This window comes from Trachemys scripta, chromosome 2 (genome assembly GCF_013100865.1).
Source record: "Trachemys scripta elegans isolate TJP31775 chromosome 2, CAS_Tse_1.0, whole genome shotgun sequence".
NCBI classification, from domain to species: Eukaryota; Metazoa; Chordata; order Testudines; family Emydidae; genus Trachemys; species Trachemys scripta.
Genome location: NC_048299.1, coordinates 185,732,688 through 185,754,910, shown reverse-complemented (window position 1 = coordinate 185,754,910; position 22,223 = coordinate 185,732,688). Strand labels below are relative to the sequence as shown.

At 43.1% G+C, this 22,223-nt stretch overlaps 1 protein-coding gene across 2 annotated transcripts; it reads left to right on the top strand.

Moving 5' to 3' along the window:
• Positions 1–212: 212 nt before the first annotated feature.
• Positions 213–21,048, top strand: CNDP1 (carnosine dipeptidase 1; the record flags this gene model as incomplete). Of its 2 annotated transcripts, none has more annotated exon segments than XR_004644686.1 (11): positions 213–329; positions 1,680–1,823; positions 6,778–6,940; positions 8,703–8,791; positions 10,388–10,588; positions 12,565–12,649; positions 13,662–13,822; positions 15,868–16,032; positions 16,270–16,411; positions 18,195–18,368; positions 20,830–21,048. XR_004644686.1 is itself a non-coding variant. In XM_034762509.1 (11 exon segments), coding segments are annotated over 11 exon segments (1,521 nt in total), but the record flags the coding sequence as incomplete, so codon positions are not given.
• Positions 21,049–22,223: the final 1,175 nt, after the last annotated feature.

Sequence of the window (22,223 nt, the reverse complement as noted above, 5' to 3'; positions counted from 1 at the left end):
ATACTGTTTTTCCCCCCCTACAGATCGACCAATAAACTCTGCATGCTGTTTGTACTAAATACCTTTGCCTAGTGCAGTGGGACTTTAAAGCAGACTGACCTGTCCATTGTTCAGCAGTTATTTATGTCTGCCTGTCCAGCAGTGAAATGTACCTGACAAATGCTTGTGGATGTTTTCTCTTCAATATAGCAAATTTTGTCTTGAACTTGCAGATATTGGCTCTCTCTGTTATCATGCTGCTCTTTGAGGCAGGAATGTCCTCATCCTCCTCAGGCTTGGAGAATCAGATCTTCCAATACATTGATCTTCATCAAAATGAATTTATTCAGGTAAGAGCTACACATATTGTCAAATAACTACAACGCAGAAATGAAGTAATAAAGACCAACAATGTGTGTTCATGAGACCACTTCTTTTCTCTTCTAAGAGGAAAATAGTGAGCAGACTTCCACAAGGCCTCAGATGCAGTGGAAATGCCACATTTCACTATGCGGCAGGGGTAGGCAAGGGAAAGTCTATGGGGGCGACGCTGCACTCTTCTTGTGTTCCATGTAGCAGAGATCGTTGGTAGCTTTGCGCACAGTGTACCATGCAAGATGGGAATATGGATGGACTGTGGTCATCACCACTAGCTCCATGCAGATTATGCAAATCCATACTAAGCCAAAACCTTGCATAAAGGGGAGAAGCAGGCTACGTATGCTGCTGCTTCCCTCACTTTGCCATGCAGACATGCCAGTTCTGCACCGATTACTGGATTGGGGATGGGCTCCGGATTCTTTTCCTCAGTCCTGTGATGTTTCTGTGCATTTTTGTGAGTGCAAAGCTTGTTCGTTTGCCAGGATTTAGCCTTTCAAGCGATTAAAAAAAATAGTGGGATCAATTTGCTTTGTGGAAAAAGGAAGAACAGAGGAATGGGTCAGACATGATTAGTTAATGTCAAATTATGAACACTTCATGTTGTTAGAATTACTCAATAGCATGTACTCATTGTAACAGTGGGCATGTCAGAAACTAGATGAGGATTGTCTAGACAGTACACAATTCATGCAAAATACAATTACCCAGTTCAAAGTGAATTTAGATGGACAGCCTTAATACTACTCCGGTCTCTCTACATTCTCCTAGACAGGGATTTAGATCCCATGATGACAGTTAGCTGAGAATTACCTCAGATGGATAGAAGACCGAAAGATAGAACATCCCTCCCATGCAAAATCTCTCTAGAGCACCCTATCTTTAAGGAATCCATTGAGGCTCATTTTGTTTGCTCTGATACTATACCCCCTCCCCTCCGCAAGGTGTACTATACGTTGAAAAGGGTGCTGCCTGAAGGACAAGTAGAAAGGTAATCAGAACTGTTGGGGTCCCCTGATGGAATCAAGAAGGTTGTTTCAATGAAGCTCTGTAAAAATGGATGAGGGAATCAGATTTAGATCACTCTGACTTTAGCAGCAGAGCTGACACTTTAACAAGAGAGAGAGTGATCCAGTGTCCTGACAATTCTTTGCCAGATAGAACAGGCAAAGAGGCTACAGCAACAGCATGGCCATGACAGAGCTGAAATTAAAACAGCTTCAAATCTGATGTGTTTTGAGTTCAAAGCGCAAACAACAGTGCAGATCTGGTTTTCAGTACCCCACTGGTTCATTTAATTGTATTCCTGGCTTCCTTTGCAGACCCTTAAGGAATGGATAGCAGTGGAGAGTGATTCTATTCAACCGGGGCTAAGACAAGAAGTAATACGAATGGTGGAATTAACAGCAGACAGGCTTCGAGCTTTGGGAGCCACTGTTGAGTTAGTGAAGTTGGGCTCCCACAAGGTACCTATTTATCATTGCCATATTTTAAAATACTCTGATCTGTACTTTAACGGTGTGTTCTAATGTAACGTATGGATAATTCTCATTGGTAGGAAGGAGTGAGACACCCATTGTCACATAGATACAGAGGCATTCTCACTTCTAAGCATAGGATCAAAACATTAGCCCAGGAAGTAAGGTGGTTTCTTATATTTGGACCCAGCAGAGAAGGAGATACAGACAGAGACGAGCTCATTTAAGCACATCTCTAGCTGCCTTGGAAACCTTTATTGTTCTTGCAACAAAACTGAAACCAACTCAAAAGTAAGACTTTACTCTGGGGAAAGGAGAGTGCTCAAACATTTAAAGGGACAGGACAACACATTCCTACACCCTACATTAAAAAAACTTCCCAAACATATATGTACCTTATCATTTACATAGACCCAAAGACTTTAAGGCCAGATGGGACCATCAGGGATCATTTAGTCTGACCTTCTGCACATTGCAGGCCACAAAATCTCAGCCACCTACTCCTGTAATAGACCCCTCACCTCTGGCTGAGTTACTGAAGTCCTCAAAACATGATTTAAAGACTTCAAGTTACAGAGACCACCATTTACACTACTTTAAACCTGCAAGTGGCCCATGCCCCAGGCAGTAGAGGAATACGAGACCCCTCCTCTCCCCCCAGGATGTTTGCCAATCTGACCCAGGGAAAAGTCCTTCCCTTCCCCAAATAGGTGATCAGTTAGACCCTGAGCATGTGACCCTGGGCAAGACCCAGCAGCCAGACACCTGGGAATGAATTCTCTGTAATAACTCAAGAGCCCTCCCCATCTAGTATCCCATCTCCGTCCATTGGAGACATTTGCTACTAGCAGTCGCAGATTGGCTACTGCCATTGTAGGTAGTCCCATCATACCATCCCCTCCATAAACTTATCAAGCCCATTCTTGAAGCCAGATAGGTTTTTTGCCCCTACTGCTCCTCTTGCAAGGCTGTTCCAGAACTTCACTTCTCTGTTGGTTAGTAACCTTTGCCTAATTTCAAGCCTAAACTTGTTGATGGCCAGTTTATATCCATTTGTTCTTGTGCCAGCATTGATGCTTAACTTAAATAACTCTTTCCCCTCCCTGGTATTTATCCCTCTGATATAATTGTGCTCTGTAAATATATCTCCCCTCAACCTTTGTTTGGTTAGGCTAAACAAGCCAAGCTCTTTGAGTCTCCTTTCATAAGGTAGACTTTCCATTCCTTTGATCATCCTAGTGGCTCTTCTCTGCACCTGTTCAGTTTGAATTAATCTTTCTTAAACATGGAAGACCAAAACTGTATTCCAGTATTCCAGATGAGGTTTCATCAGTGCTTTGTATAATGCTATTAACACTTCCTTGTCTCTACTAGAAATAAGTCGCCTGATGCATTCTAGGACTGTATTAACCTTTTTCACAGCCGCATCATGTTGGCGACTCATAGAAATCCTGTAATCAACCAATACACCCAGGTCTTTCTCCTCCTCTGTCACTTCCAATTGATAAGTCCCCAGCTTATAGCAAAAATTCGTGTTAGTCCCTAAGTCCATGGCTTTGCATTTTGCACTATTAAATTTCACCTATTTTTATTACTCCAATTTTTAAGGTCATCCAGATCTTCTTATATGATATTCTGGTCCTACTCCATATTGGCAATACCTCCTAAGTTTGTGACAGCTGCAAATTTTATTAACACATTCCCCCTTTTTGCGCCAAGGTCATTAATAAAAATGTTAAATAAGATAGGACCCAAGACTGATCCCTCTGGAATCCACTAGTAACCTCCCTCCAGCCTGACTGAAAGGTTCACCTTTCAGTATGATCTGTTGTAGTCTCCCCTTTTACCAGTTCCTTATCCAACTTTTATTTCTCATATTAATTCCCATCTTCTCCAATTTCCCATGTGGAACTATATCAAATGCCTTACTGACATCCAGGTAGATTAGATCTACTGCATTTCTTTTGTCTAAAAAATCAGTTATCTTCTCAAAGAAGATCAGGATGGTCTGGCATGATCTACCTTTTGTAAAACTATGTTGTGTTTTATCCCAATTACCATTTACCTCTATGTCCTTAACTACGTTCTCTTTCAAAATTTGTTCTGATACCTTGCATACAATTGAAGCCTATAGTTTCCCAGATCACATTTTCCCCCTTTCTTAAACATAGGTACTATATTAGCAATTCTCCAGTCATAGGGAACAACCCCGAAGTTTACAGATTCAGTAAAAATCCTTGCTATTGGGCTTGCAATTTCATATGCGAATTTCTGTAATATTCTTGAATGGAGATTATCAAGACCTCCCCAATTTAGTGCCATAAAAGACTAAATAACCTAACTAAAATTTGTGAGTGGACAAGCCATGATCTGCCAAATAGTAGTGGATATTTTCCTTCACTCACATAAAAGGTATTGTCCATCTAGTTTAAATTTCACCTGGAGTATCCCTTTTGGGACTAATTTGTCTCCAGTATAAATCTTCAAAACCATACAGGTTTCTTCCAGAGCAACTTGTAACAAAGTCTGGTGATAGATGCAGAAATCAATGAAATGGCAGCTCCAGTATCAAGCTCCATTCTTGTAGAAAGTCTTCAATCAAGGGTGTGACCCAGATGCCATTTCTGACTCCAGCTTGTGATAATGTAGTGCTAAGTCTTGGCCAGTGTCACTAGAGCTCTTGTCTTTCTCCACATTATTATTCCTGACTTCTTGTATGGACAATTAACTTGTGCTGGAGGTCGTTGAACTGTGACAGATCACAGCAATGTGTCCTTTCTTCTGGCACTTCCTACAAATGACCTGGTGTGTCCAGCAAGTCTTCTCAGCATGCATAGTTTGTGCACAGTGGCCACACAGAAATTCCTTACATTCCCATGGTTTTCTGTCTCATCAGTTCACGAGATGAACTTGTCAGTTCATGCTAAAGTCCAGAGAATCCTGGAAGTCCAGCCACTTCAACAGCCTTCTTGAATGTAAGCACTGATGCAGTAAATAATTTTTTCAGGACCTGCTCATTGCATAATCCAGAGACTAACTGGTCATAGCGGGGATCACTTAATATTGTCTGAACTGACAGCTTCCTTAGAGCAGCAGTGAACTGTGCTACTGACTCTCCACTACCCTGATGTCGCTGATTAAACTGATATAATTCTGCTACCATCGATGGGTAGGAGAAAAATGTTCCTGTATTGTTGCATGAATTGCAGCGTACGTGGCAGTTCCGGACACAGTTGGAGACAATAGGTCATGCAGCAGTCCGTATGCCTTCCGACCCATCACTGTCAACAAGGGTCTAACTCGTTATCTGACTGGAATAGAGTTGCATGTTACAAATTACTCAAAATGTTTGAGATACACCACCCATGAGTTGCAGTTGTTGTCAGATTCACCAACATTGCCCACACAAATTGTCATTCCTCTGTTCTCCTGTTGGACTTCAAACCTCCTGGACATCTGCCACAGGAAATTCTTTTTTTGTTACTGTGCGTCTACACTCAATCTGCCTCTTTTGGCTGCATGCCAACACTGCAGACTTTAGAATTCTCCCTTTGGCTGTATTTGGGCTCCCTCTACTGTCTGTAGACCCTCTGGCCAGGCTAAGCTGCTGCTCAGGCCACCTGCTTGCACATGGTCTGTCAACATGGTTGCTTACTTCCCCCTCACTGCTTTGTTTTCAGTAGCTCTGAGCAGCAGCCTATTCTTCGTTCAGTTTTTAGTTGCCAATTCCTCCTCTCTAGCTGAGTGGTTCACGCTCTCCCAGTAGCAAAAGCAGCAGTCTGTCACCTTGTGCCTCTGGGTGAACTTCCCCCTTTTTTACAGTATTATTGCCTTCCTTTTTCTTCTTTTCATTCAGGCAGTAGAAGCACTGGACATGCAGGGATAGAAATCCTTCATTGCCAAATGTTGTATCTGGACCCAGCGGAGAATGAAATACAGACACAGAGAAGCTCATTTAAGCACATATAGCTGCCGTGGAAACCTTTATTATTCTTGCAGCAAAACTGAAACCAACCTGAAAGTGAGGCTTTGCACTGGGCAGGGGGAGAGTGCTCAAACATTTAAAGGGACAGGGCATCAGTTTTCCTTCATTCTGTAGGAAGGAGAAAGCACTAGACTTCTTACAAATTCCCTCTCCTACCAATGTAATGCAGCAGCTACCTTCCTTACATGCAGAATCAAAAGCACCTGTTAATGCAATGCAGTTTGCAAATTCTTCTCCTCCTCCTTTGAAACAGAGAGCTGCTCTTTTTGTGAGCCATCCAGTTTTCACTAACCTGTGCAGAAATCTGTCTTGTGTGGTAGTAAACTGCCATATTAGCTTGAGACCTTAGCCTGTCTTCAGAACGGTGTGCAACAGCTGCCAGTGCTGCCTTCCAACACGGCTTTATATTTCATTTTTTAATAGATTCCAAGAGCCTGGAACTTCGATCTGTTGCAAAACCAAACTCAAAAGTGGCTTCTGTGCAGCCCTTGATTCATTCTCATGTCACATGTGGATAGAGTGACCAGATAGCAAGTGTGAAAAATCAGGACAGGGGGTGAGGGGTAATAGGAGCCCATATTAAAAAAAGCCCCAAATATTGGGACTGTCCCTATAAAATTGGGACATCTGGTCACCCTACATATGGACAGTTTTCTATCGTCTCCATTGCAGGCTGAGTTTGGGAGGTAATGGAAGGGCCTAGCAAAGAGTGTGTGCTATCATTGTATTACCGTTAAACATTAGATGGGCTCTTCAGTTTCACCACAGAAGCTCAATGGCTGGGGAAAGAATCTTAGTTTCTGTATAAGCTTTAGAGATAGGGTGGAAATCAGTTTTGACAACCTGCACCAGTAAAGGGTCATTTGAATACTGACAATTCCAATTCCCCGTGTAGCTACTAGCCTGTTCCACCAAGTTTTGGCTTTTCTTTGTTACTGTGTTAATGTTCCTCCACAGCTGTCTGATGGCCAGAGCCTTCTGTTGCCTCCTCTAATTCTAGCAGAACTTGGTAAAGATCCACAAAAACCCACTGTATGTTTCTATGGACATGTGGATGTACAACCTGCCAAAAAAGAAGATGGATGGAAAACTGACCCCTACACACTGACTGAAATTGATGGTCTGTACATGGTCATTATTCTGGCACAAGTATTTGTATGCATGACACTAACTTAGGGAGTGGGAGGAGGTTCCCTCTAAACTCAGGCCTGGTGTAAGAAGGTGCTACTTGTGTGGAAATCTCTGGGACAAATTCAGGGGAAACGGGCCTTCAGGAGCCGTGCTGTCATTAGTTGAATCCTGCTTGTGACTGCACAGAATCAGCTGGAAAGAGCCAGCAGGAGTTAATCAGGGTTGGTTGTAGGAGCAGGCAAGCAGGGCAGTCGCCCTGGTTGCAAACTTCCAGTGGGCACTGTACTGCTGTGCTGCTTGTGGGTTTTCAGTTTTGGGGGGTGTTTTGTTTTTGCTCTGCTTTGTTTGGCTGGCTGGTTTTGTTTTTGTTTTGGCTCTGCTGATTTGTTGGCTGCGGGCTGCACGTGATGGGGTTTTGTTGGTTTTTTATTTGTTTGGTGGGTTTGCTTAGACACTGGTGGGCTGAAAACATTTTCTGCCTTAGTCAACAAAACAGAACAGGGCATGTTTTTGCTCTGAAATCCTCTGGGTCAGAAGAGGATGATGCAGAATGAACAGCGCCTCCTCCCATTCTGCTGTCTACCCAGTTCTGTGATACTGCAGCTCCACAGAGCTCTGCCAAAGGACCTTCCACAGGGGCCAAAAGTCATGGGCGGCTGTGAGCCCCCCATTTGGGGAGGCTAGCCATGCAGCCCCACCCCTTCTGTCCGAAGCCCTGCCTCCACCCCCCCCCCATCCGCCAGAGCCCCGAGCCGCCCCCCATCCCCTCCCCAGTCGGAGGAGCCGCAGTCGAACCGCCGCAGGCCTCCGACCCCAGCTCTGGGCCACCAGCTGGTCCCAGCTGCCTGCTGCCTCTAGCCAGAGCTGAGCTCCCGCAGGCTTGGCAGAGCGCGTGTGGGGCCAGAGCTTGGTTTACGGGAGGCTTAGTCCCTCCTGGCCTATTATACCCACCACCCATGCCAACAGTGATGCATGGAACTCAGTCATATTCCCTCCCTTAATTTCAAGCTCCCACGAGAAATCAGATGGATCTAAGGCAATGTAGAAGAGAAAACTGTGGAGCCAAGGTCACAATGAGTCAGTAGAAGAGTAAAGTAAAGAACTCAGAAATTCCAACTCCCACTCCTGTGCTCTAACCACTAGACCACTCCTTCCCACTCTTTTGGGACTGATTCCTGTCAAACTTACCAGTGTGGGTCCATTGACTTCAATGGCAGTTACTCTGGATTTACACCAATGTGAATGATAGCAGAATCTGGACCTTTATAAACGTATACAAATTTATCAGTTTGAAAAGTTTTGTAGTAATACCATGGCCGGTATCCCTGGATGCATTTATAGGACTTCTAGGTAGTGTGCAATTCCTACGCACATCACTGCTGAGTGATACCATCCCTACAGTTCTTTTTATGGGCTTCATCTGCATAGCAACTGCATGTTGCGCCAAACTGTATTGAAATGTTGTGGTCTGGACATACTTCTGTTAAGAACTAGAATAAAACCAGCAAGCAGACTTGTGCCACAAATCAATATTTGAACTTGGAGTCTCAGAGGTCTAGTGCACTAACCCTACTGGGAAACATCTAACACCTTTACTTAAAACTATTCTGTGAACTCCTGGTTCCATTAACTTCAATGGGAGTTTTGCCATTGACTTCAGTAGAGCCACGGTTTCACACATTTATATCTGAAGCAGCATCAAAGGCTCCAAAGTTTGATATAAGCTTTTTATTTATTTATTTGTTTTTAAGGAAATCTTTATGGGCGTGGAGCAACAGATAACAAAGGACCTGTCTTGGCCTGGATAAATGCAGTGGAATCATTCAGAGCACTAAAATTAGTAGGTAGCAAAGAGAAACATTTGTATTCCAGTGGCACTGCAGGAGTGAATTTCAGAAGTAACCTCATCCCCACAAATTGGTTTCATATATTTGCAAACATTAGTATATTTTTAATGCTGTTTCCAAGCCCGCCCCAAGATCATTTTGTGCTTGGGTATTTTATGTATTGACCAGGCTCAATGTAATGCAGAGGGTGCTATCTCCTTATCCTGTCTTATAGAAGGTACTGAGGAAAAAGCATTAAACTGATTTGATACCCAGGAAGATCATTTGCTTGAAAGCTTTTTAAAATTGTAAAAGAACTGACTTTAAAGTAAGTATTGGTCATGCTTAGTTTTGCACCTTTCTGTTCTGCTCTTGGCCGTAAGTTATCGTCGGTATGTGTGTATCCATGGCCAGAATCAGGATACGAAAGCACCTGGAAAATGCTCATTCAGAACAGTATATTCTTTCAACAGCATATGAGATTCAGCAAAGAAAACAGCTAGTCTGCAAATATATAAATTATATCTTAAGTTATTTGCTGTCCAACTCCGTGGTTGTAAACTGATTTGGTTTATGGCTGTTTTTCTACGATGTGTTAATCTTTCAAATCAGTAATGTCCAGGTTGGCATTTTAACAAGTGAATCAGATAAGGCTTATCCTCCTGAATCCTCTCTCTAGCAAACGGCAAAGTTCATTAGACAATGTATGTGCACATTTTATTCTTAATTTTTTTGTGGATGTTTGGCGAAGCATTCTGATTTATCCGATCACTGAGGCTAAACTCGTCCCGGACATAAATCCGTTAAAGTCCAGGGTTTTGCACTGGTGTTAAATCTGAAACCTGGAGAAATGCAATGTGATGCTTTCTGTTTAACTTAAAAGACCATCTTCATAGTCTGAAAATGAACCACAGTGGAATGCTGAGCTTAGTTTTTCTTTCTTGTTTGGGACACATGAGCATTTCTAACTCCCACTAGCCCTTGATGAAAGTTGTCGTATGACCTTGCCTGCACTGAAGATTTTCTCAAATTCTCCCTATGCTGCAGTAGCTGTGCAACTTCGTTGGTGCTAAGGGCACTGGAAGTACCGCTGTAGACTGCCCATCCGCATTTTTACCACCATATCGCCTAATCCAGCAGGTTTAGAGAACACAGTGATAAAAATACCAGCAAAGGGCCTACACAGACAGCCCTTCCATGGCTAGCACTGGTAGAGCTGCAACAGTGGGAGATATAGAGGAAAACTTCAGTGAAGATGCAGCCTGTATGTTAGGGAGCAAGAAAACAAAAAGGAAAATAAGGAAGAGAGAGAGAGAAAGTTTATAAGGGAAAGGAAATGTTGTCCCTAGGCTTTATGTTCCAGGATTGCCCTTTCTACAGGGATGTGTTGTTGTTAATTATTTATTACTTGTACTACCAAGAACCCTAGTTGTGACCAGGATCCCATTTTGCTAGGCAAACATGGCACAAAAAGGGGCTCCCTGCCCCAAAGAGATGACAATTTAATTAGACGGCCCACTTGGCCCCCCTCCCCCATAGTCCAGTTTATTAGCCCTCTTAATTATTAAAAATGCGTTTCTTACCTACGCTTTGTTGATTTTTTTACTTAGGACATACCAGTAAACCTCAAGTTCATTATTGAAGGTATGGAAGAAGCAGGATCTCTTGGACTAGAGGAAATAATTAAGAAAGAAAATCAGCGTTTTTTCTCTGATGTTGACTTTATTGTGATTTCGGATAACCTTTGGCTTAACAACAGGAAACCAGCCCTCACGTATGGGACTCGGGGAAACATTTGCTTCTCTGTGGAGGTACAAGAGAAAATGGCATTGATTTATTTGGGGTTGGGTCCTGGGGCAGAGGATGACAATGTGCTCTGTAAATACGTGTTTGTGAGCAGAGGGACAGATTGACTGACTGCGAGTACAGACCCTTCATCCACATTCTCTCCCACTTCCACACCTCCCCGCCCTGATTTCTTCAGCCACATTCACTCTCTCTCTTCTCCCAATCCCTCTCCGACTCTCCCTCACCTTCTCCTCATTCACAATTTCACATTCACTTTCATTCTCTCCTTCTCTCCCCTCTCCCTCCTCCAACCTCCCCTCCACCCCCAAGGGTACATCTACGCTGCAACTGGAGGTGCAGTTTCCAGCTCGGGTAGACATACACGCACAAGCTTTGATCAAGTTGGCACACTAAAAATAGAAGTTGTTGCCTTTGTGGCACAGGCAGTGGCCCTGGCTAGCTGCCCAAGTACAACCCCAGCCTCACTGCTGCCCCACCCCTGTGTGGCAGGCACAGCTCAATGCATGGTGTCTGCCAGCAGAGTGCACAACTTAGTGGGGACTGTTGGTTGAGAAGCCACACTAAGGTTCTGAAGCCACTGACCAGAGTAAGTAGTACACTGTAAGTGATTTAGCAACTTGCATGAGCCACTGGGAAATATAGGGAGGACAGGGAAATAAATTCCCTGTCTGGAAGTTTTTGCGTCAGTAAGTAAGAGGGGAGATACTGCCTTGGCCCCAGGGCTGGCTCTGGGTTTTTTGCCACCCCAAGCAAAAAAAATTTTGGACGCTCCCCCATTTTTTTGGCTTTTGCACTTTGCAATGCTTTTGTTTTTGTTTTGTTTTGACTGTAAAATTTAAAAAAAAAAAAAAATGAAAAAGAGAATTTGTAGTTAGTGAAATAAAACAATTTCCTACTAGTGTTCTCATTTAATTTTACCAAAATGACAATTACAAACAATTTGGGTTCAACTATACACTATAATGAAAAACGTTAGTGTCTTCCGGTGTGCCCAGTTTCTCAGAAATTAAAAGAATTTATATGAACTGAATTGTTCTGGTTTTATACTTGTGTAGTCTTTTAATAATTCAGTGGCTGCCCCCCTAAGCAGGACTTTCCCCCTCTCCACCCAGCTGCAGCCCCGCCAGCCGCTCCTGCCCCAGGACACCTTTGCTCCCCGTTACGTTCGGTTCCGTTTGGGTTTGGGCTAGTTCCCCCCAGGGTGCGCCTTGCTCTGAGCCACTTCCCCCCCTCTGCTGCGCTTTAAGCAGCCTGGCTGGTCTGTGCTCCCTGGCCCGCTGGCCCGGGGGATCGGGTGTCAGCAATTGGCCGCGTCTGTCAAAGCGGTTCCTCTCCACCCCCCTGCGAGCAGAAGCTGGGGACTTTGCCTCACACCCGCTCCCCCGGCTTTGCTGGGCTGGGAGTTGCTCTGCGAGCAAAGCACATTGTGCAGAACCAGCCTGGCTGCTGCCAGGTCCTAGCACTGTCCGATCTGCCCATTGGTGGATTTTTCCGGGGGGGGGGGGGAAAGGATGGCCGGAATGCCGCCCCTGGAAATGTGCCACCCCAAGCACTTGCTTGCTTTGCTGGTGCCTAGAGCCGGTCCTGCTTGGCCCCATTCTTCAATCTAATCCCTAGAGAACCAAATCAAAATCTACAACAATCCCAGTACTGGAAAAAGAATAAAATTAGTAGATGAATATTTTGACTAAAAGCAAATCTCTCAAGATCCTGAATACAATTCTTTCAAGCCATGCTGAAACAGAATGAGTCCATCAAAATAGCAAAAATGATCCATATCTGCTACTAGATGGCTGCACAGAATGATACTTGGAGCTCAACCTGTCTGTCTCATACTCTGCCGCAAAGCCACTAGGCCATCTTTCACTTGCCAGAAGCAGACCTGAGACCATTTCAGAGTCCCTATGGAAAGCCAGTGATTTGAAAGCATTAAAACAATGTTCTGTGCATGTCAACATGTTACCTTTATTTCACACAGGTACGGTGTGGGGAGAGAGATCTTCATTCAGGAAGTTTTGGAGGCATCATTCATGAACCAATGACTGACCTAATAGCTCTGCTTGGTAATACTGCATATCATATTACTAGACGATAACTAGTTAGTAATGGGTGAGGGTGAACCTCAGAAATTCAGTGGTTCAGTTTGGCTTGTGTAATCATCCTGACATTTGGATGATCATGTGTGGTGGATTTTTTGTGTGAAGTTGGCCCATTAACTTCAGTGGAACAGCTCAGGTTAAATGTTAAAGTGCCTTGCTGACTCCAGGCCTAATCTGGAGTTAAATGTGGCCCCTCAGTGCCTGTCTAAAATACAAATACTTCCTACTATTTCCACCCGGGCTATCAGTGTTAGGAGCCCTAGAGTAGATGGCCCACTAGTTGCTGACACTATTTTCAGCACCATGTTTATTAGACCTGCTCCAGACAAGTCTTGTTGACATGTGCTATTAGAGAAGGTTTCTGAAATTGAATATATTTTATGCTAATTCTTATATAAACTGACTGATGTTTCCATGTCAGCCACTAGCTCCATGAAAGACTGAACAGCAAAGAGCAACTCAGTGTGTTTCTTAGGGCTGGTCCACACTAACCCCCCAGTTCGAACTAAAATACGCAACTTCAGCTACGTGAATAATGTAGCTGAAGTCGAAGTACCTTAGTTCGAACTACAAAGTACTTACCGCGGGTCCACACGCGGCAGGCAGGCTCCCCCATCGACTCCGCGTACTCCTCTCGCAGAGCAGGAGTACCGACATCGACGGCGAGCACTTCTGGGATCGATTTATCGCGTCTAGACAAGATGCGATAAATCGATCCCAGAAGATCGATTGCTTACCGCCAAACCCGGAGGTAAGTATAGACGTACCCTTAGTAAATTAGAAAATACCCCAGGCCAGAGGACCTCCTAACCATTATACAGTTATCTCCCTTTTCATATTGTTAAATGGGAATGAGTGACTTGACTAGATGCGACTGAGTCTTGATATGAAAAAGAGGGGTCCCAGTATGGAAATGGTTGGGAACCACTGCCCTAAATTAAAGGGAAGATTGTGCCTGTTGGTATCTGTTCTGTAGATAGCCTTGTGGATACATCAGGTCGTATTTTGATCCCTGGAGTCTATGATGATGTTGCTTCCCTATTGGAAGAGGAGAAGAAGTTGTATGAAGCAATTGAATTTGATATAGAGGAACATAAAAATAATAGTGGTGTGAAAAAATTCCTATATGACACTAAGGTACAGTAACATCTTTATTAATGGTCTGCAGAAAGAATTTAAATGACCCATTAATTACTTTCACCGATTACTCCAAACTTCAAGGTTTTTCAAGCAACAATGAACACAGGCAAACAAAACAAAGGAATCTAAAGAGTTAAAAGCTTGGGTAGGAAATTAAAAAAAAAAAAAAAAAGATTTGGCCTGGTCAAATGCAATCATCTGGGGGAAAATAATCGAAAATGCAGGTAGTCAATAAAAAATAGTAATACCAAAAAAAGTCCAAAACCCAACAACCCCCCAAAACAAACAAAAAACACTTATTAGAGAGCCAAGGTGGATGACATACTTTTATTTGTATCCCACTTTGTGTCTCCAATATCCTGGGACCAACACAGCTACAATAACACTGTATACAAAAAACCACTTATGTAAGACCATAGACTAGAGAGTAAATTGAATTCAGACTTGGAAAGTGGATGGCAGCAGAAAAGTTGGTATAATTTGGGGCTCGTTTTATTTATTTATTGTAGATTTTATGTCTGAAGCTTTTGACAGAATTTTAAAATGACAATCCCAAAATTAACACTACCAATAAAACCCAGCAGCTAAGAACTGGTCTACCCAAGTTGTACCAGTATTCCTATGTCAGTTAGGGATGTGATTTTTTTTTTTTAAATTACCTCTATATTTATGTTGGTGTAAAACCCTACTATGTATGCAGTTATTCCGGTATATAAGTGCCTTATACTGAGGCTACGTCCTCACTACGGGGAGAGGGGGGTCTATTTAAGATATGCAAATTCAGCTACGTGAATAGCGTAGCTGAATTCAATGTATCGGAGCCAACTTACCCTGCTGTGAGGACGGCGGCAAATTGACCTCCGCAGCTCCCCCATCGACGGCACTTACTCCTACCTCTGCTGGTGGAGTAGAAGCGTCGATTCGGGGATCGATTGTCGCATCCCGACGAGACGCGATAATTCGATCCCCGAGAGATCGATTTCTACCCGCCGATTCAGGCGGGTAGTGTAGACCTGCCCTGATATAGCTTATTCCATTTCCTGAACCGGAATAAAACTATACCATTTTAAGCATTCTTATATTGATATAACTGTCCACACTAGGGAGTTTTTACCACTTTAACTATATCAGTATAGTTAACGCCATACAAATTGTCTTTTGCATCCACTCCAGAGAATGGATGGGATTGTTCGCTGATCACTGTCCAGTTATTTAGATATGAGTTGCCCATTATTAAAAGCTTTTCTTCCCTTCTTCGCCATCAGAGCTTGTCCATTCTGCTTAGTATCATTTGAACCAGTGCATAAATAGGGTACAGCAAGATGGTGTAAAACCCTGTAAACTGAGTAGACCAGCAGTTCTAAGGTGAATGGTTTTAGTAGCTGATTGGAGACTACATAATAATGATCCCTGTTAACTTGGTAATGATCATATTCCAGGCTAATACACGCCTTTGCCATTGGCATTAGAATTTATTAGCCCAGGATACAACTACTACTTTGCAAACTAGAAGCACACTCAAGTTATCATTGAAACATTTATAAACAAATAACATACAGTTTATGGAGAGATTATCACAATTCATGATCCTTTTATAAAATTAGAAGTAATGACAACTGAAAGTAATTAAATAATCACTACATAAGCCAGTTGGTTGTTAGAATTTGAAAAACAAAAATGAACTCCTAATGGTATTTTTCTTTTTAGTTCGTTATTTTTATTATACACTTTTACCTCCAAGACACTCTTGCCATGCCATTTTTTCACCTGTCTGCTCTTACTGTCACCAGAGTTGTATGTGAATAACTTTCCTCTTCCATATATTCTCATGCTGTAGGTAAATGTGGTCTAAAAGAAGTAGCAGTGCTTACTTAGAAAGACCTTTACCTGCTAGGGGTTTTAATCACAAATCAATCAGTTCTAAATTGCAGAAGTAATCAAGCACAAATTTTACATGCAAGATAGTTAGCTTTTCAGTAGATTGTGTGAATTTTGAATGGCTGTGTCATTGTCACTTTTGTTTTGTTTGTTACATTATAAAGGAGGAAATACTTATGCACCTGTGGCGTTACCCCTCTCTCTCTATTCATGGGATTGAAGGAGCTTTTCACGAACCAGGAATAAAAACAGTTATACCCGCAAGAGTAATAGGAAAATTTTCAATCCGGCAAGTCCCTCACATGGACATTTCAATCGGAGAACATCAGGTAATACTGGCAAACTTCAACTTTTGGTCAGTTCTCAGCATGTTAAATTCCTGTTAATTTCAGAGATCCTGTCAACACTTAAAATTTACAGAATAATGAATGGCATCTTTCCACTATGTGGCTGTGTATGGCCTTGGGAGTGAAAATGTGTGTCTGTGAATGCACAATTTCTGGATATATTATTGTTCAAGGATGTAATGTACAAACACTGTTAATGAAAAGATGCTTTCCTTTTAGGTGATAAAATATTTAGAGGATGTATTCTCTAAGAGAAACAGCCCAAACAAACTGAAGGTGTCTGTGCCAATACGTGCAATGCCATGGGTTGCTAACATAAATGATCCTCTTTATACAGCAGCAAGAAAGGCAATCAAAACAGGTTTGTTCTTTCTCTTATTATTTTTAACATCCACCAAACAAAGTCACGCTAACAGTGACTTGCACAAAGGAAAAGGAACTTTCCTAAAATTAATTAATTTCTTGTTTGGAACATTATTTAGATCCAGATAATTTGGGAAGGCGGGGTGCAGTACTTATTCAGTGAATGAACTGTGCCTGTTTGGTGACATGCTTGCAGTTTGGTTTTATGGTTCTAGTCTCCCATCAGTGCATTTAGATGCAGGTAACCGCTTATTGCTGCCTTATGTATCAGGTACACTGAGGAAAACTCACCTCAGTGCTGCCCATTGACATATCGTGATGTACCTGATAGAATATGATTTCAGTGGAGTGTAATACGTACTCAAATAAATAAATGCTGCACAGCAGGTAAACGGGGAGGGGGGCAGCTATGCAGATAGGCATTACCCTTGTAAATGCTCCCTCCTGTTGATAAAAGATCTTTTTAATGTTCCCCCTCAGAAATATGAAATATGGTTGTCTCACTACCTCAGGAAAGGTAATGTAAGCAGGTCTTTCACTGCTAGATCTGAGTTAAAGTTTCTCTTTCCCTGGGACACTGTAAGCTTCTCCTGGAACCCGCAGAAATTGCCCTCCTCCCCAGCCTGTCCTCTTTTCTTCTCTCCATTCCCAAGCAACATGGTAAAAATATTAAGAACCTGATTGCTTCTGCCACTCTGCAACACTTTTGCTTAGGTTATTCAAAGGGGGCTTGGGGCAATAGAGACGGTATTTCCTCTTCTCCTAGGAAGGAGTGAGCAATGCTGTCTCTTTCTCACTTCATGTATCTTTGTTTTCTACACAACATTAAACATATGTGACACAGCAGGACTCCAAATAATTGTGTTTACTAACTGTATATAATAGGGGTTGGCAACCTCTGGCATGCAGCTCGCCAGGGTAAGCACCCTGGCAGGCCGGGCCAGTTTGTTTACCTGCCGCGTTGGCAGGTTCGGCCGATCGCGGCTCCCACTGGCCGCAGTTCGCCATCCCATGTCAATGGGGGTGGTGGAAAGCCGTGGCCAGCACATCCCCCGGGAAGCGCCGCTTCCTGCAGCTCCCATTGGCCTGGGACAGCGAACCGCAGCCAGTGGGAGCCGCGATCGGCTGAACCAGCCGACGCAGCAGGTAAACAAACTGGCTTGGCCCGCCAGGGTGCTTACCCTGGCAAGCTGTGTGCTTGAGGTTGCTGACCCTTGATATATAAACCCACAAGGCCTAGCTACATATATACACTGCTGCAATGTTAGATTCTGGTAGCTTCTACAATAGAAAAATGGAAGCCCATTAGAGGGTTACATTACTTTTCAAAAGCAGAAGACTCACTTACACCACTTTAAAAAGAGGAGAAAACCTAAAACCCAGTGCAAACAGCTGATTTTTGAGGTTCTGATTTAGCAAGGTATTTAACCATGTGCTTAATATTAATCATATGAGTTGAGTCATTGATTTCAATAGGACTACTTGGTCTTAAAGTTAGGTATATGCTTAAGCACCTTCTTGAATTGGGGCCTATATTGCAAGGTAAGAGCCAGACGGAAGATACTGTCTCACTTTTCTGTGTACTGAGATGCAAAATCAGGATAGTAACAAAAGACTAGTATAGTTTTCGAGGATATGTGTGTATAATGGCATCATTACATCAGCTGGTTATACAGTCTCCGCCAAAAGAAATACTACCAAGAAAAGTTTGTGCTGGGCAGAATGCCAAAGCTCACTAGCTCCAGTGAAGAGACCAGTGTGTCTTCATTTTACTTCTGCAGAATTTCGTTCTTTCCATGTGTTTCAGTTTTTGGACAAGATCCAGAAATGATCCGGGATGGCTCAACAATTCCTATTGCCCAAACGTTCCAGAATATAACAAGGAAGAGTGTGATGATGCTTCCAGTTGGAGCAGCTGATGATGCGGAGCATTCCCAAAAAGAGAAAATAAGCAGGTTAAAATAAAAAAAAGGCACCCTAAGAGACGAGAGGAGGAACTGAAGTACTAATACTCACCCACAGCAATCCCAGCATACTAGGCTGTGCCCACCTGATTCTAATTGACAATCCTGTCTCTATTTTTTTTATCCAACAGATAGAAACTATTTTGGGGTATTCAGAGTTGTATATGCTTATCCTAATGACAAAAAATAAGGTTTTGCTGCTTTTTTATTTGTGTTGCTCCTGCAGCGCCAAACAAGGCTAAAAAGGAATAAGATGGAGTCTATTCCTTCTTCCCTATTGACAGAAGTGCATTGTTGCCAACTTGCATGAGTTTATTGCAAGTCTCATAATAATTGGGGTTTTTTTCTTGAAGTCCCAGCCAGCTGCTGGAATCAAGGGATTGCATGATAATCTCAGCTGTCATTTAAAAAAAAAACAACCTATGTTTCCAGCCCTTGTGATTGTGGAGAAAAACTTAAGAATGTGAAGGAAGTGTGTCCTAAAGTCTCCGACAACTGAAGGCAAATAAAAATAACCCAACATTTATTTTTTTTAAAAAATCACATGAATTTTAAGTTTCAGAGTAGCAGCCGTGTTAGTCTGTATCCACAAAAAGAAGATCAGGAGTACTTGTGGCACCTCTCTAAGGTGCCACAAGTACTCCTGTTCTTTTTATGAATTTTAAGATTATTTTCTGATTGTTTGGAGTCTGATGCATGACTTTGGAATGCATGGGGTCGCCAATACTGGAATTGTCTACCAAGTTCCAATGAGTTATACTTTCAGACAGTTAGGTTTTCCCGGAGGGCATAATTTGAAGCAAATAGTGTGACTGAGGAAGACTGCAGACCCATTATAATAGGTCGTGATATGGAAGAACGCAGCTTGATTCTTAGAACTCAGGTTTATATTTGCAGGGCTGGCAGTTAGAAGAAAATACCTTTGTCTTGTAAACTGACCACATTTGATCTAACAGAGGGTCCTGTGGCACCTTTAAGACTAACAGAAGTATTGGGAGCATAAGCTTTTGTGGGTAAGAACCTCACTTCTTCAGATGCAAGTTATGGAAATCTCCAGAAGCAGGTATAAATCAGTATGGAGATAACGAGGTTAGTTCAATCAGGGAGGGTGAGGTGCTCTGCTAGCAGTTGAGGTGTGAACACCAAGGGAGGAGAAACTGCTTCTGTAGTTGGATAGCCATTCACAGTCTTTGTTTAATCCTGATCTGATGGTGTCAAATTTGCAAATGAACTGGAGTTCAGCAGTTTCTCTTTGGAGTCTGGTCCTGAAGTTTTTTTGTTGTAAGATGGCTACCTTTACATCTGCTATTGTGTGGCCAGGGAGGTTGAAGTGTTCTCCTACAGGTTTTTGTATATTGCCATTCCTGATATCTGACTTGTGTCCATTTATCCTCTTGCATAGTGACTGTCCAGTTTGGCCAACGTACATAGCAGAGGGGCATTGCTGGCACATGATGGCATATATAACATTGGTGGACGTGCAGGTGAATGAGCCGGTGATGTTGTAGCTGATCTGGTTAGGTCCTGTGATGGTGTTGCTGGTGTAGATATGTGGGCAGAGTTGGCATCGATGTTTGCTGCATGAGTTGGTTCCTGAGTTAGAGTTGTTATGGTGCAGTGCATGGCTGCTGGTGAGAATATGCTTAAGGTTGTCAGGTTGTCTGTGGGCGAGGACTGGCCTGCCTCCCAAGGTCTGTGAAAGTGAGGGATCATTGTCCAGGATGGGTTGTAGATCACTGATGATGCGTTGGACAGGTTTAAGCTGAGGACTGTAGGTGATGGCCAGTGGAGTTCTGTTGGTTTCTTTTTTGGGCCTGTCTTGTAGCAGTAGGCTTCTGGGTACACGTCTGGCTCTGTTGATTTGTTTCTTTATTTCCTTGTGTGGGTATCGTAGTTTTGAGAATGCTTGGTGAAGATCTTGTAGGTGTTGCTCTCTGTCTGAGGGGTTGGAGCAGATGCGATTGTACCTCAGTGCTTGGCTGTAGATGATGAATCGTATGGTGTGACTGGGGTGGAAGCTGGAGGCATGAAGGTAGGCGTAGCGGTTGGTGGGTTTTCGGTATAGGGTGGTGTTAATGTGGCCATCGCTTATTTGTACTGTGGTGTCTAGGAAGTGGACTTCCCATGTAGATTGGTCCAGGCTGAGGTTGATGGTGGGGTGGAAGCGTTGAAATCATGGTGGAAACGATCCATCCATTGTGTGTGTCCTGTGGATAATTTGGAGATTTACAATTTAAGGGTTCTTAATCTGGCACCTTGAAACCCAATAATTTAATTCTTCCCTTCTCTCTCCCTCCCCACTAAATGTAGGGCTCGATCTTGCAAGTGTTGAGTACCCTCAAGTCTAATTGAAACCCATAGGAGTTGCTGGTGTCAAGCACCTCACAGGGTCAGGCCCTTGTTTTGCATAATCTGTATATCAAAATTGGTCTTTCTTTCTTTTTTTGCATAGGCACAATTACATTCAAGGAACAAAACTGTTTGCAACCCTTTTCTTGGAGATTGCAAAACTGCCTGGAAAGTTAAAGGAAACGTCCAACACGACGACTACAAACTGATGGATCCTGGCAAGACAATAAGCTAGACTCCTGCCTATTGTCTTAAATATTCTAACTTCCTTCTTTATTACTCTGGAGAAACATGTACAAACAATAAAATAGTTAGACGTACACCGCATGTCTGAAACTGTTGAAAAATTAAATGCCGGCTACTGCTTACAACCCGCACTAACTAATGTTTAACCAAATCAAGCGATTCCTTGCGCAGTACAATTGGATCAGAGGTGCCTCATGCTTGTTGCCTGCCCAGAACTGGGCCCCGAGATGGCAAACAGGGGTTCGTTGCCCGGTGTGCTTGGCACCAATAAAGACACCGAGGGGAGAAAGCAAGCCAAGTTTATTTCAGAGCTCTGAAATGGCACTAGGAGACCAGCATGTCTCAAATCTAGTGCAACAAATACAAACAAATTTTCCCTTTTATATTCCAAGCAGTTTCTGTGCAAGCCTTTGTCTATTTCACCCTTACCCCTCCCTTCCAGACAACAGTTACAGCAGATACACAGTGTGCATGTTAGAAACTTTCCCTTCGCCTGCTTATCTCTTGGCCTTGCAAGGCCTGTTTACAGCAGTTTTCCCCCGTCTTTCCCTCCCCCTTTCCCCCCACATTATCACTACAAGTTTTGCTAGTGTGAACAAAACTTCAGCTGTCTGCTAGAAAAGCTCACCCTTACATTTCTGCTTCAGCATGTAAGTAGTTAGCACAGAAGTAGGTGAAAGTTCTCAAGATGGAGTCACTGTGGCTCAGGTAGGCCCAGAGCAGAAGAGCTTCATCGGCACTTTCAGCCTTCCACTCTCCTGAGTTACCTGGTAGCTATGCCTAGTGACACCAACAATCCCTCCTTTGAGAACACTCAACAAACCTTTGTCGGAGTTTTCTCATACTCTAAAGACAAAATGCCATTAAGCTCCATGTAATCAGGATTATCAATGAGAGGGTATAAGGGAACTTCTGGGAAGGGGGAGGTACAAATCTTACATATGAGCACTTTACAGCAAATGAGCAAAAGGAAAATAACAAAACATATCACAACACCTGTGAGCAAGATGCGAACAATGCTTCCCCCTATACCTCCTAGTTCCCCTAAACCAGGTATCCAACCCCAAAGGGAATCCAAAATAGTGGGTTCCCCTTCCTGGGCCTTCCACTGATTCAAGGCTTGTTCGGCCGACAAGATATGCTTGTTAATATCCTGTGAAAACTCTGGGACATAGGTACAACATTCTTCTCCAATAAGGGCACATACCCTGCCCCGTGAAGCTAACACATAATCTAGGGCCTGGCAGTTTT